Source organism: Netta rufina (genome assembly GCF_964035555.1).
Source record: "Netta rufina genome assembly, chromosome: 14".
NCBI lineage: Eukaryota > Metazoa > Chordata > Aves > Anseriformes > Anatidae > Netta > Netta rufina.
In genome coordinates, this window is record NC_140137.1 from 12,758,409 (window position 1) to 12,772,355 (window position 13,947).

Sequence of the window (13,947 nt, forward strand, 5' to 3'; positions counted from 1 at the left end):
GGAAGCTGCATTCTGAATTGACAAGAATATTGTCCATTTATTCTAGAAAAAGACACCTAAAAAGCATGGCAAAGCTAAGGAAACAAACAGGCGCAGCAGAGAACTAGATGGCTGGTAAAAGAAGAAAAGTTTTCAAATTTGACCATAGAAAACTAAGTGGATTTATGAAACACTAGCACCTAATACCCATGTTCTTAAAAGCATCTGCCAGCTCTTGTTGCCTGTTTTAGCAAAGAACAGTTGCAGTGTTTCAGTTTCATAGAGATGGTTTTTGTTGTAAAACTAATTTGTGTGCAGGTGCATCCTAAAACAAATGGCTTAGATGCCATTAGTGGGGCTGACTTTCATTTATGAAGCAGGAAATAAAAATGACCCAAACCAGATCCTTCAGTAAGGATTTATTCATGATCATAACTGTGGCTGTGCTGAAATCAGGAAGGCGGGAAATAAAAAGTACACACATTGTGCAAATGATAACGTAATCTCAAAAGGAGAGAAATGGCACCTGGCAAATATTCCTATGGAAAGATAAACTCTGAGCAGGAGCTGCACACGGGACACTTCCTCACTCAAAATGGAAGACTGACCTAATGACTTAGGGTTTACAAGTTTCTTACTTAATGGAGCCTTTACCGGGACTCCCTGGATTAAATCACATAACACAATTCTTTTAGCAAGAAATAGCCCCTGCAGCCGGTATCATAAAGATACCCTCAAACACAAAAGCATTCTTCAATGTACTAAATACAAACTGCATCTGAAAAGCCAAGCCAGATATCTCCTCAGAAAGGTCTCATAAATTCTTTTGAATGTTTTTTGTGGGATGTGTCTGTGCTCCAGAGCAGCTCCGAATGGCTCAGCATTTCTAACCAGCTAGTTAAGGAGCCAAGCAGGTTTTCAGGGAAGTACACATCACTTATAGAAGGTACTCAGTGGCAAAAAGCTAAATAGTTTTTGAAAGATCTGATTACTGAACAGTTCCCTTTTATTGGCCATGTGCTTTCTCCATGGTTGGATTCATTGGATGTGTAACAATAATTGAGTTTCATCCCAGGGGTGAAGTCCATTTGGCGACTTAAGTGCAGTCACTTGTCAGGATGGATTTTTCCACAAATGTACATTTTTCAAGTTTGCATGTCTTTTGTCAATACCTCAGCTCTCCAAGGGACAGCATGTCAACTTCCTACACTCTTGCATTTGACTGGAACTGAAAATCCGTCTGCTGTGGTTCTCTGAAGTCTGTTTGATGAGGAAAGCTTTTTGACAACTCCTGCCTCTGCAGAGCTCTTACCTCTGTTTTTCTTGTGTGGTGGGGTTTTTTGTTTGTTTATTTTTCTCTTCCCTTCCCAATAGCAGAACCTTTTGTTCAGGCTAGCGGCATTTGTACTATTTTTCTCTGTTTCTGTCTTCCAAAACAGCAAACAGTCCCCAAACTGATGAACTCTAATGAGCAAGCACCTCAAAGCTGAAGGGCTACTAATATTTTCCCTCTGAACTCAGCCTTCATCTGAAGTTCAGGATTAAATTCATGACACAGGGGGAGCCAGTAAATAAAGCCACACCAATGGGAACAAGAGAGGAATTGAAACTATTGAAAATGAAGAAAGCAGTAGAACAACTGGTACAAAATTAACCAGGCCTCTGCATTACAGTCTTGTGCAATACGCTTGGTTTACTGGGCAGTACTGCACGCAAGGCAAAATTTAAGATCCATCTGGCAATTATTCCAGAAGGAGAAAGGCAGTTGAAAATGAGCATCGCTCTGTTCCCAAAGCTATCTTTGAGATCAGAGAAAGAGTAGATGGTAGCTCTCAGTTTCTTTTTCAGGATCTAATAACAGGAGGACCCAGTCATGATAAATTCAAAATTGAATGAATTGTCAAGAACTGCACTGAAGAACTTTGGAACTGGAGATGATCAATCCATTTAATTCACAGTCTTTTACCTAATGACATCCAGGACCAAATAGTTCTGAGAAAGAAGCTGTTGTAAATGACTGTGGGATAAGGTTACTCGATGCTGCAAGAATATGTCCACTTAAATCCCAGAGGATCAAGTCTGCTTCTTGTAGATGTCACATGAAATACCTGCTGTTAATTTATAGTATTTTTTTCCTCTGACATTCCTCTCAGCCTAGGCACCAAAACTCATCAGTTTCACGTCTGAGATTGATTTTGCTCTTTCAGCTTACCTTTTAACTCATTAAAATCTCAGTAACTTTTTTGCTGGTGATGGTGCTTGTGGTTTGCTTTTGTAAAATACTAAGAGTTAACAGCAGATTTTAAAGCTTTATTTCTGTAAAACACCACAAACCTAAACAACTGCATTCCAAGCAAGCAACTGAAATAGAAAAGAAGGATGAGGGAGCATGGAAGAAAAAGTTGCTAACACACCATTTCCACCCCATTATAAAAGTTACTCAGGTGGGAATTCTTCGTTACAGGACTTGCATTTGCATTATTTTCCTGGTGATGCATATAAATGATGCATATAAATGGTTATGCATATAAATATGTTAACTAAGAGAAAAGAAGCTCATTAGACAACTTTGTTTGTTTGTTTGTTTTTGCTGTTTTTTTTTTTTTTTCTTTCTATCTTTTTAACGGAAAAACCAGCAGCACTTTCCTTCATTCTTTTCTTTGGAACATGATCTAATTAAAAATAAATGTGGAGGAAAAAAAAAATTAAAGTATTGTCTCCAACTTTGAGATAGAAAGCCAGTTTCTCTGTCTAAAACTGGCTGGATAATTCCAGGCTAGAGAGTCCCAGTCTGCCAGTCTGTGAAAATGTCTCCATCTACTGTGTTTCAATCCAAGTCCAGCTAATTCTGAAAAAGTAATTCAAGGATTGTCTTGTAAAGTGTTGCCATGGCAGTTTTCATTTCCAGCCAAATAAAAATATGACTAATATTGGCTCTTAAAACATCATTTTTGTATCTTCCTATTGTTTGTTTGTTAATTTCAACCCATAAAAATGTATGACCTTTAAAAGAAAAAGTTGCAATGATTTAATTGACTATGTCTTACCAGTTTATCAAACAGCAGTTGCCCTAGGCCCTGGGTTGAAGATCATTTTGATATGCCATTCCTTTTACCTGTTTAAGGGCTGTTTGCTACTGTCAAGAGGGAAAAATGACAACTTTGTCCCCTCATAGTTCACATCTGATGAAAAGCCATAGTAGGGCTTCATCTGATAAGAAGTGTAAGACATTTATGATATCGGGTATTATATATGAGAGTAGCCAGACCAAGGAGAAACAAGGTTTTCAGTGAGCAATGAAGCAACTTTGTTTTCCTGCAGTTTTGTGTCCTGTGATTGGATTCTCCCATGTTTTAGAATTAGCAGACTCGCTCAGAAGCAGGAACACTGGTCACAGTGCTCTCCAAGGGGACTCCTAGCTATCTAACTGAACTCCTACTACAGCCTTTCCCTGAAGAGGGGCATTCCTATGGTATCTCTCTATACATCTGTGCATTTTCACAAAACATAACTTCATATCCTTAACCCATCTATCTCATTTGTTTGAGGTTGGCTGTTACACCCAACAGTAATTGCAAGGGGACTGAGGGACACGAATACATAGACAGCAAGATCTCATAAGCTTTGTATCCTTAGGAAATCAGGCAAACAAGACCTTTCTGGCTTGCAGTCTGGCAGAGAGCTGAGTGACTTGGATTAGGGTCAAACTGACAACGTAACAAACGGGAACATTTACTGGCTGCAGCCATACCCAAGAATTCTGACCTCACCAGTCTGGCATGTGCTTCTGGTTCAGCCCTGTTCTGCTACCAGTTTTCTAACTCTGGCCACTGTCACAGGAATTTTGGAACGTGAAATGCAGGCTGCTAACCAAGACAAACCTGTCAAGGGCTGACTGTTACAAAAAGCAGACAGTTGCCTGTCTTTTTCTCCTCCTCCTGTGCAGTTTAAATTCTAGAGTGAGCTGGATTGTTGTCAGTGAACAAAAAGAACTTACTGGAACAGCTGCGTAACAAATACCAGCAGGATGAAAATTCTTAGCATAAACTGGAGCTAAAACAAAAGGCTGAGGAATCTGGAGATGAGTTTCTGTAAGAGGAATTAAAATAATGTGTGATTCATATGATGGAAGAGAATTACATTATCAGGACCAGTTCTCAAAAACTAACACCTAAATTGCCCTTGGAAAGTACCACAGTCATTTAAAGGAAGTTTTTAGGGGCATGACAGAAATAGCTGTGACATCATAACATCAGGACATCAGTCAGAGCATTTTTCCTCATATTTCACACTTCCTACAGTGGGAACACATATTCAAAATACAGCTCCAAAGCCTCCCCGGGAAAAGTGTTGAGTAATGTCATATCATTGTCATGAGGGAAAGCTCAGAACATCTATTATCAGCCATCAGTTGGAAATCCTCAAGCCCCACATTTTCTTCCTAATTCAGAGCCATGCCCACACTGCTAATGTGGGAGAAAATAGGAAACCAAAAAGTCCCAAGTAGCTCTGTAAAAAAAGTGTAACTAATAATGACTGCTTCCCTGGGGACATTTATCTCTCTGTTGGTTTGTTTAATTATTAAATGGTAACATTTTGGCAACAGGAATTCACCTCTTTCTAGACATCAGAGAATCCACAACAGACAGTAACATCACGGATGCCATGGGCACAGGAAAAACAAGAATTTAGTGCTTGCTGGGCAATGGAGAACACTGAGAAGAGAACCGTGACCTTAAATGCTTTCTATCAAGGGCTGAGCTCAGCTTGCATTCCTTTTCCAGGAGCAGTAAGAACAAGGTGTCCCTCGTTCTGTCACCCGCTTTCAGGAAACTTGTAAGAATTTTGCAGAACTGTGTAATTCCCTTTGAGAACTAACCACCTCTGCCTCATCTAAGCGAAACGGTTCAACTGTTTCAAAAGACTGTGAGGAAACTGGGTGAAATCCATGTGGCCTCCGACTGAGGCTAACACTCGATACAGCCTCCCTGCAGGGACTTTCTGCAAAAAAATGCCAGTGTTATCTTGGCAAAAGAAACTGTCAGAGTGGCAGAGTTGTCCGCCCAGCTTCTGAGACAAGTCACTACCTCTGCCTTGCACTCCCGCTATTCCACAAGCATAACACAAGCAGCTGTAGACAGCTCTAAACCTCAAAATAGGATTTTTTTTCGCTTAGAAAACTCTGAATTTTGCTACCTACATTATATTCCTTTATAGTGAATCAGATAGGTCCTGGGCATGCAAGTGCTGTTGGTAAATGGATGTACCACCAACAGGCAGGAGGGCAATGTCAGGAGGGATATGGTTAAAGCAGCACACATCACTACCAGATTCTCCTTATTACTCTACCCACACTTTCCACAGGTAGAATTCACTGCCAATATCCCCTGTTTCTGCCTGCACCCCAAGACTCTCTCCTTGTCCTTGAATGTGGTATGAGCTCAGCTACCAGGTGGTGGAAGCCTTAGTGTAGTGATCTTCTGTTTGTAACACCATGTGTTTGTGTGTATGGGATGTGTTACAGAAAGGCAGAAATCTGGATTTGGGGAAGCTGCAATTGTTCAGAAATGTCTGGTACACTAACCAGACTACAAACAGCGAATGTTAGTTCAGTGTTACTTCTGCCCTACTGACTAATACTTAAAACAAATTCGCTTTATGAAATTCAGACTTCAGATGTGTAAGTGGGTAAAAAGTGGATCTTTATGAAATCATGAAAACAAATACTGCTTCAAATGAAAAGCTTGTCTCTGCCACTGCCTCTCTTCCCAGCCCCAATGTGTCTTTTCTTGACATTTCCTTTTTCTTCTTTTTTTTTTTTTTTCCCCTCACTTTAATTGTAAATTAATCACCGACTTGGACATATCTGTGCTGTGCATTAATATGGTTGAAATTAAAACCAATATTGCTCTCCAGGCATTTGGAATGCGCACGACTTTTTGTGCACCAAATGGCCCATATTAACTTCTGGAATAGCCAGGTGCAAACTCTATTGCAGTGTTCAAATTAGTTCAATTTCTCTAACTGCTTCTCCTGTAATTGATGGCTCAAATTATAATAAAGTACATTTCCTCTACATGATATATGCTACAACTACTACCTGTTATGCTGAATATTGCATTGCTTTGAAACTGCATTACCCTCGATCTACACCGATCAGATCTCTTTTAAAGAAACTACTTATGCATCAGAAAGTGTCTTCACATCATTCAGAAATTATACATATGCTCATGCACTTTATCAGTAGCTGACAGAATGGGGATGGCAAAATTACTGTCAGTCATGTTGTATTCAATCTTACATAAAGACCTGCTTTTTACTATACCCTAAAATTGACAATAAATGCCAGTCGTCTCTCCTTGCCCCATTACTGCATCCAGACATAGCTAGTAATGCTTAAAAGATCTGCACCTTCATCTTGACTGCTCTTAAATTCCAGCTTCATTCTCTCTTCTGCCTTTACTATTATTCTCCTATGCCTGAATCTAAAACACTTCCTCCTTACTCTTCTCTTTTTCTAAAATGTATGATTAGAGTAGGTTGTGTTTTTTTTTTTCTCATGGAAACAAATATTTAAAAAAAAAACAAACACATAAATCAACCAAATCCTGATGGCTTACTGACTCCCGTTTCAGTTCTAAATGTCAACCCTGACGAGAAGAAAGGGAAGAGGTTGTTTGACATTGGGCAATGTGCACCTTCAGGTGTGGCTAGAGTCTGGACCCTGAAAGCTGCCTCTTGCAGCCCATCGTGAGTTGGCAGGCCTGTTCCAGCACGTAGAACTCTGGGAGCTGCTTGCAGCTGCTCAAGGAAACCACTGCACTGACAAGAACATCAATTTCAGAGCACCGCAGCAGAATCTGGGGAACTTGCAGTTCATCAGAAACGTATTTAGAAATTTGGTTTTGATCCAATATGGACTGAAGCCAAATTTAAAAATAACATCATTTCTAGCAAATCAGAAAGGCTGTGCTTTTGCAAGCTCCAATTGCAATACTTTATATTATTATTTCTTCTTTAAACAAATATCAAAAATGTTTTTTCCTAATCCCGAGACCAACATCCTCAGTTTAATTATAGAAAAAGTGAAAGGCAGATAACAAAGATCAAGAGTCCTCTCTCAGCTTGCTTTGCCAGGTGTTACAATATGAAATTAAGGATCACTCTCTTCCCAGTCCATGATGGAAGGGCACATAGCAGTGGGGACAGCAGAACTGATGCTGAGTTCAGTTAAACAACAACCACAGACAGATGATAGATGTGCTGCAGATTAAAATACCAGCTCAGAGTTCTGTGACATTCAAAAAGGCAGACAGTGCTAAGAACTCTTATGAAGGGAACCAAGAAAAGAAACTATAAAACATAAGTAGGCCATTGCGTGTCTTCAATGCTGTATGCAGTGTTCATCCCTCCCTTCAGTTTCAAAAAGATAGAGCAGAATTCCAAAGCTATGGCACAACTTCTGAACAAGGAGAAAATAAATATACCTCAAGTCTTGGGCATAGTAAAGAAAACAATGTAGTAAGAAATCTAAAGATTTCTAAATTCACAACTGACAGTGAAAGGAATAAAACGAAATTATTATACACCATTTCCCATGACGTTTGGACTAGTAATACTTTTAAGCAGATGGTTTAAAACTCGTAAGAGGAAATATTTTTTCACACAACACAAAACACAAAACAGTTTAATACAGAATGTTATTGCAACAAGGTGTTGGGGACTAATCTAAGAGGATTCAAAATGTAATCAGTTAAATTCATAAAAGCAAAGGACATCCAGTGCTCCTAAATGAAAGTTTAAGATGAATACTCCAGAATTAAGTCCCATAGGCACAGGAGGTTGAAAATGGGAAAGATCCACCTGGGGACTAATCCACCGACATTCACCTGTTCATACAATATTTACACAAACATATAGCACTCACTGTTAGTGTGCGGACTGGATCTGATGATTGATTTGGGATGTTTATTCAAGCAGATTTCCCTGAGCTTTCACTGAGATTTTCAGAAGACAGAAGCCGTGAAAGTACCTTGGTAAAAAGAGATAGTGGGATGTCAGAAAATGGGCAGGTGATCTGCTGTTCAGTTCTCCTGATTAGTTCAAAGAAATACCAACTATAAAAAGAGGTGGCTGTTACTTGACCAGTAAATTGCAACCGGTCTTTCTCATGCCTTTTGTGGTCTCTCTAACCAAACAATCAAAAGGCAAACGTTTACAGGTACATGTTGCCTTTAGGTAAAAGTTTACAAACATACGTTGTCCTGAGGCAAAACACATTCATTTATGACACAAACAGGAAAGATACATCAAGAATATGTTATGGACTGACCATAGTACCCAGGCACTCTCTTTGTGTCTTGTGACTTGCAAAGAAATAGCCAACAGACTTCCACCTCTCTTGAGAAAAAAATCTTCCTTCATGACTGCTTGTTCGAAACTGACATTGAAAACAAGCTGATAGAGAACAACAGCAAAGGTATGTAACAAAACAGTCTGTCAATCCTGATTATTATAAAATCACTTGACAGAATTCGCTGTTTTGATGACACTCAAGGAGCTGTGATTCCTGTTCAACACCGTGCACAGACAATATTTGAAGATGGCCTTGCAATGCATGTTGAAAAGTATGTTAAATCAGTTAATATCCTCTGGTGGCAGCTTTAATGTGTACGATTCTTTCCCTTGGCTTTTTGTCAGTTGGCTTGGTCTTGCTGGAGCAGTGGGGACGAGGTTCCTGGCCGTGCTGTGCCCCAGCCGGTGCCTTTACCTCACCCTTTTGCCCGCTTTGCTGTGTCACACCTCTTACAGAACCCGCTGGAGGCCCTCGGGATGTGTCCTGGGTGTCTGGGCAACATCCATATCAGGCTGCAAACCACGACCAGCAAACACAGAGCTGTAGAGATGGAATGCTGCCCTTCAACGAGCTCCTCACAACAAGGCCATATTCCAGTCAGGCGTGACTCTTATGGCCGCGGTTGGTGGTTCTGCATGGCGCTATCTGCCTCTTGAGAGGGAGAAGGCGGCGGGGCAAGGAGCTAACCACAGGGTAGGAGCTGTGGTGCTTTTAAGGCCGGGCCAGAGCAGGGCTGTGGCTGCACCACAAGCCGAGGAGGGCACAACCCCTGGCTTCCACCACAGCGTGTGGCACAGCCTCGGAGCACTTGGAGGCGATGCGAGGCGACACCACCAACCTCCTGAGTGCCAACCAGCGGGACTACAACTCCCCGCAACCCTTGCGAGCCGAGCCCAGGCTCCTAAAGAACCTAAACCCTCCAGCAGGCGGTGCGGGGCGGCCGGACCGCCCCCTCAGAGCGCACCCCGATGGGCAGACTACAGCTCCCGGCAGCCAGCGCCGGGCCCTCCATTTCCGGGAGCGGCGCCGCGTCCCCGGGCTCCTGAGGCGGCTGCGAGCCCTGAGCGGGCCTGGCTCGGCGGCGGGGGCTGCCCGGAGCGCGGCTGAGCGGAGCCTCCTGGGGCCGAAGGAGGAGGAGGAGGAGGGCAGCGAGGCCGAGGAGGTGCCCGGGCGGTGGGCGCCATGCTCAACATGTGGAAAGTGCGGGAGCTGGTGGACAAGGCGTGAGTACGGCGGGCCTGGAAAGGGGGGGGATTAAAAGGGGGGGGGGGCTCGGTTGTGGCCCCTCAGCGGGGCCCGCGCTGCCCCCGGCCGCCTCCCAACATGGCCGCGGCGCCGCCCCCGCTGAGGTGGCGCCCTCCCGGCCGCCCCCCGCTCGCCTCAGCCCCTGCCCGGGGCCCTGGGTGGCAGCCCGCTGCCTGCACCCCTCCTCCCGGCCCGGCCTCGGCCCCTCTGAGGCAAGCGGGGGCCGCTCCCCCGGCAGCCCGGGGCCTTCCCGCTGTGCCCGGCCCTCCGCAGGGCCCAGTGGGTTCTTTGGGGGTTGTGCCGCTCCTTGGGGTGCTCCCTTCTCTGCCAGGGGGGCTGTGGGGTTTGGGGAGCCCCTGAGGGCTGGCTCGGGTGGATGGCCTCGTGTCCAGGCCCCTTCTGAGAAACAGATGGGTCACGTCCAGAGAAAAGAGGGCTGCAAGGAGCCAACCACCTGTACAGGAGGTTTGCAGAGTGCTGCCAGCACTGCCACGTCTCTCCCAGGCTCTTTGCTCCTGCCAAAGGACAGGTCCCTACTGCGGTCGCCACTGACTCGCCACCCCTGGTTTTAGAGGTGGAGTGGGGTAGAGGAGAGCAGTGCTCCATCCCAGCCCTTAAACTTTGAAATGTCTCAGGTATTTGCAAGTTTATTTCTTGGATTAGAGCCGCGTTCAGACGTGGCTGCTGTGCTGGTTACCGTGATCACGGTGTTGCTGTTAGAGAGTGTGACGTTATCGCTGTGTTTTTCTGCTACTCCTTAAATGCTGGCGTAAGGGGAAAAAAATACTATAGTGGAGGACTTACTAAAGATTAGATTTTGCCTACTTAGATAATATGTCTTTAGGGCCAAACTTGGAGCACTTTTCCATGAATTGTGAAATTCTCAGAGGAATAACTTGCTGAAGGTCACAACTTAGTATATGCAGGAGGAGATTGTGTGCTCTAGTAATTGTGTCTAGCCTTAGAGGTCAAAGGGTAAGTCTTTCAAAACTGAGGTTCCGTTCTGAACTTTTTAAAAACTTCTGTTTCTCCAAACAGTTCTTAAACTGACCTGCTCTCTACAAAAGCTTTAAAGGCAGCAAACTGAGGACAATTGGCAGCTTATTCATCATAATCAGGTGTTTTGCTTAGGATGCTGTGTACCAGACTGAGGCTTTTCCAGGCCAGGACTTCTCTTGAGGAAGTGGCTTACTTTTTTTTTCTCCTGTTATCAGCTTCCTGCCAAAAAAGCTGGTTGTTGCTAAAGTAGAATGGTAATTGTAATAATGTGACATTGTAGAGATAGGAGAACCCAAATAGGCCCACCTTGAGTTCTAGGATTTAAAAGGACACCTCCAGAGAACATGAAGTTTTGCCTGTGTACTTTTATTTATGTAGTGTTAATGATCAGTGTAACACTGCCACTGTAATTAAAACGTTTACTTCTAAGGATATTTTGTAAGTTATTAAGTCAAACTGTGCATCAAAATCTGTACTGGAAAAGACATTCAATTTTCAAACCAAGTGCAGGAAGTGAGTATTTCAGATAAAATGTTTTTTGAATAAACTTCAATTTTAGGGAATAACATTATTCAAATAAAACAGATCGTGTATTTAAAGGGGGGAGGGAGGAGGGAAGTGCGGTGCCTGGAGAGTAAACAGTATTTAGAGACATCAAAATCAATAGTCCCATTGTGTGCAGTGCAGATCTGTCATAATGTCTTCTGTCTTAAGGCCACAACTTACAAAACTCTACAGAGACTAGGTAATGCTGTCCGCCTCATAAATAACTGCTGATGCTGTGGCAGGAACATACTGAACTTTAATTAGAATGCCTCTTTCCTTAAAAAAGGAATATGTTTATATGGGGTTTTTGAAAAATGGGCTAGTAGCCTGAAATTTTGCTGCCGCAAACCAAGATCTTTGCGGTGCATGTTAGCTCTACGCCTTGGTTCCACATTCAGCTGTTATGTTTCATCTTAGTATTTATTTCAGCTTGCTCGTCTGTCTCTTAGCTTTACTTGGTCTTCAGTGGCTGAGAGCTTGCTTAGATCAGAGATCTCAAGTTGGAGGACCCGTATGAAACATTTGTCAGTGTTTCAAAGTTCAGTAAGCCACAATGCACAATTAAGCTACTATTAATTTTGGTCCATGTCTGCTTCCTACTTAAACAAAAAATACTTAAAAATGGTAAATAGACTATTAAACTTCTTGATAGCTTTAAACCTAAAAATTAGAACCTAGAATTACCTTTGTAATTCAATTGCAAAAAGCACTTTCTGAAAGCTCAAAAGTATGGATCCACATCCTCTTGTGCATAAAACAGTTATTTTTGATAGTGAATGGTGGTCCTACTATATTTGAAATTCAGACTATGGTAGAGCATTAGGCTTACTGTTCTAAGATGTGACAAGATGCTTTGAGTCTTGTTCTCCTGTTTGCAGTGTAACAATTCTTAGGTTCTAGTATAAGTCCACCCTCTTCAGTTTTACGTGGCTTGATTAGCTATGATCAAGCAGTAATGCTTCCTATCTAATTGGGAGTTGTGAAGAAGTTTGAGGATTAAACCAAATAACTAATAAAGCTTCTCTGTGCCCAGTAAAACTTGCTTGTCCTAAGTTTTATTCTAAATAAATGCCAACCTTTTTCCACTCTCCAGTTTCTTCCCAGGTGCTGCAATGTGCACAAGAATTATTCAAGTGTGTGGAGTTACATTGAGTTTGTCTGGTTAGCTTGCAGTTCAGATGGTGCAGATCTAAACTTTACTTCTTTTAGAATAAGCTATGTTACAGATTATGTGATTAAATTAACTTTAAAGGCAGTTTTTCAGTTTTTTTTAAGTGTTCATTTGTATGAGTATTCTCCCCAGTAGATCAAAGCTGAACTGGAAAGCAAACTGAACAAATGCAGCCCCCCTTGATCAATTCGTTCCCTCTGTAACTGTAAGCTCAGTTCAAATGACAGGTTTCTGATGGCTCAATAAAAGTTCAGGGTGGTGCTTGATGTAAAATTTGTGAGTCAGGTAGCAGTCTGAGTCACTGCTGAGGTCATGTAGTAGAGTTTGATGAATTCTGTGGTGTCGTGGGCTTGGGCTGTTTGCAGTGGAAATGTGCAGCCGTTGTAGCCCGAATGCCGTATGCAGAAGGCAGCCAGTTTTTTCTGACCTAATAAGCTGCATACCAACATCTTAATATGGCAGAGCGCAGAAGCACACAGCACATACTTTACATAGCTGGTAGGAGCATGAGCTCTAAGAATATTTTACATGTGGGAAGTATGCTGGCCACCAGCTATCCCGCTGCTCTGTTGCGTGATGGGTTCTGCAGCTTTATCTCAGATGGATAATGTTACCCTGGATGTTCTGCTGCTCCTATGGCACCGGGTTCAGGTTACCTCCTTCCTGCTCTGAACAGCGCTGTGGCTGTGATGCAGCTTTGGGTAAGTCTTAATAGGAACTGCTTGTGAGCTGTGTGAGGCTTAAGACCTGTGGCCTGGCCAGTACTGTGTAGAAGCAGCTTACCCTAGAAATGTTAAGTTTTTCAGTGCTTTGGTAATCCAACCAGCAAAGGCCTGACCAGGTATCTCCCTAGTGTGTGTAAATATCTGTACTGTCAAAGGGAGCTGCAGTCACTGAGATCTAATTCTGAAGCCCTGGGTATGGAAATACTGAGTATTACGCAACTTGGCAACTTCCTTTTTTAATCTTGTTAGACAAGTATGTGCTGTGTTTTGTGGTCCTGGTAAATTTTCTAGGGGAGTTTTGTAAAGAAAGCTCTGTGGAATTTTCAAAAGAAATCAAGGTATATCAAGGAACCCTTTTAAAACAACTTTTTAGCTTGGCAAGAGCAGGAAGGTCTTAGCTTCACCTTGGGGCCAAGTTTCAAAGATAGGCCACCATGTTTGTCTCTAACTTTCTTGAATTCCTTTTTCTCCTCTGTAAGTGGGGAAAGGGAAACTTCACTCCCATTTCTAAAAAGGTGAGAAAGGAAGACCTGGGGAACTGGACTTCTCATAGAAATAATGTTCCTCTGTTAGTAGAGATGTGATTGTAACTTAATATTTTTTCTAACTAGTTTCTGTCACAGGCAGGTAGGACATGCAGTAAGCAGGATGAAAAACCTTTTGTTCCTTGAGATTAGATTGTTGCTTGTGTCACGATGTGATTTTACAGCCACTTTCTCTGCGGTTTCTTTACTGTTCTTAGCTTTTGTTAAATGCATGACCCTAGAATGAGAGCTAATTTTAAGCACCTTCCACACACCAAAAGGTGAGAAACAGTCTAAATAAAAACTTGGTGAAGGTTATAGATCTGTATAATCCAGATGTTCATTGGAATTTGTTAAGGAGGTGAGAATGTTGTCACTGAGTTTTTTGAGCTTCTTGAATAT

The 13,947-nt window shown here is 42.5% G+C and overlaps 1 protein-coding gene across 1 annotated transcript in view; it reads left to right on the forward strand.

Annotated features, from left to right (window-relative positions):
• Positions 1-9,340: 9,340 nt before the first annotated feature.
• Positions 9,341-13,947, forward strand: part of CLINT1 (clathrin interactor 1) — a 48,499-nt gene continuing 43,892 nt past the window's right edge. The window contains exon 1 of the mRNA XM_084295080.1: positions 9,341-9,558. Coding sequence (XP_084151206.1) covers positions 9,518-9,558 — 41 coding nt within the window. The 5' untranslated portion in view covers positions 9,341-9,517. The remainder of the gene's footprint in view (positions 9,559-13,947) is intronic.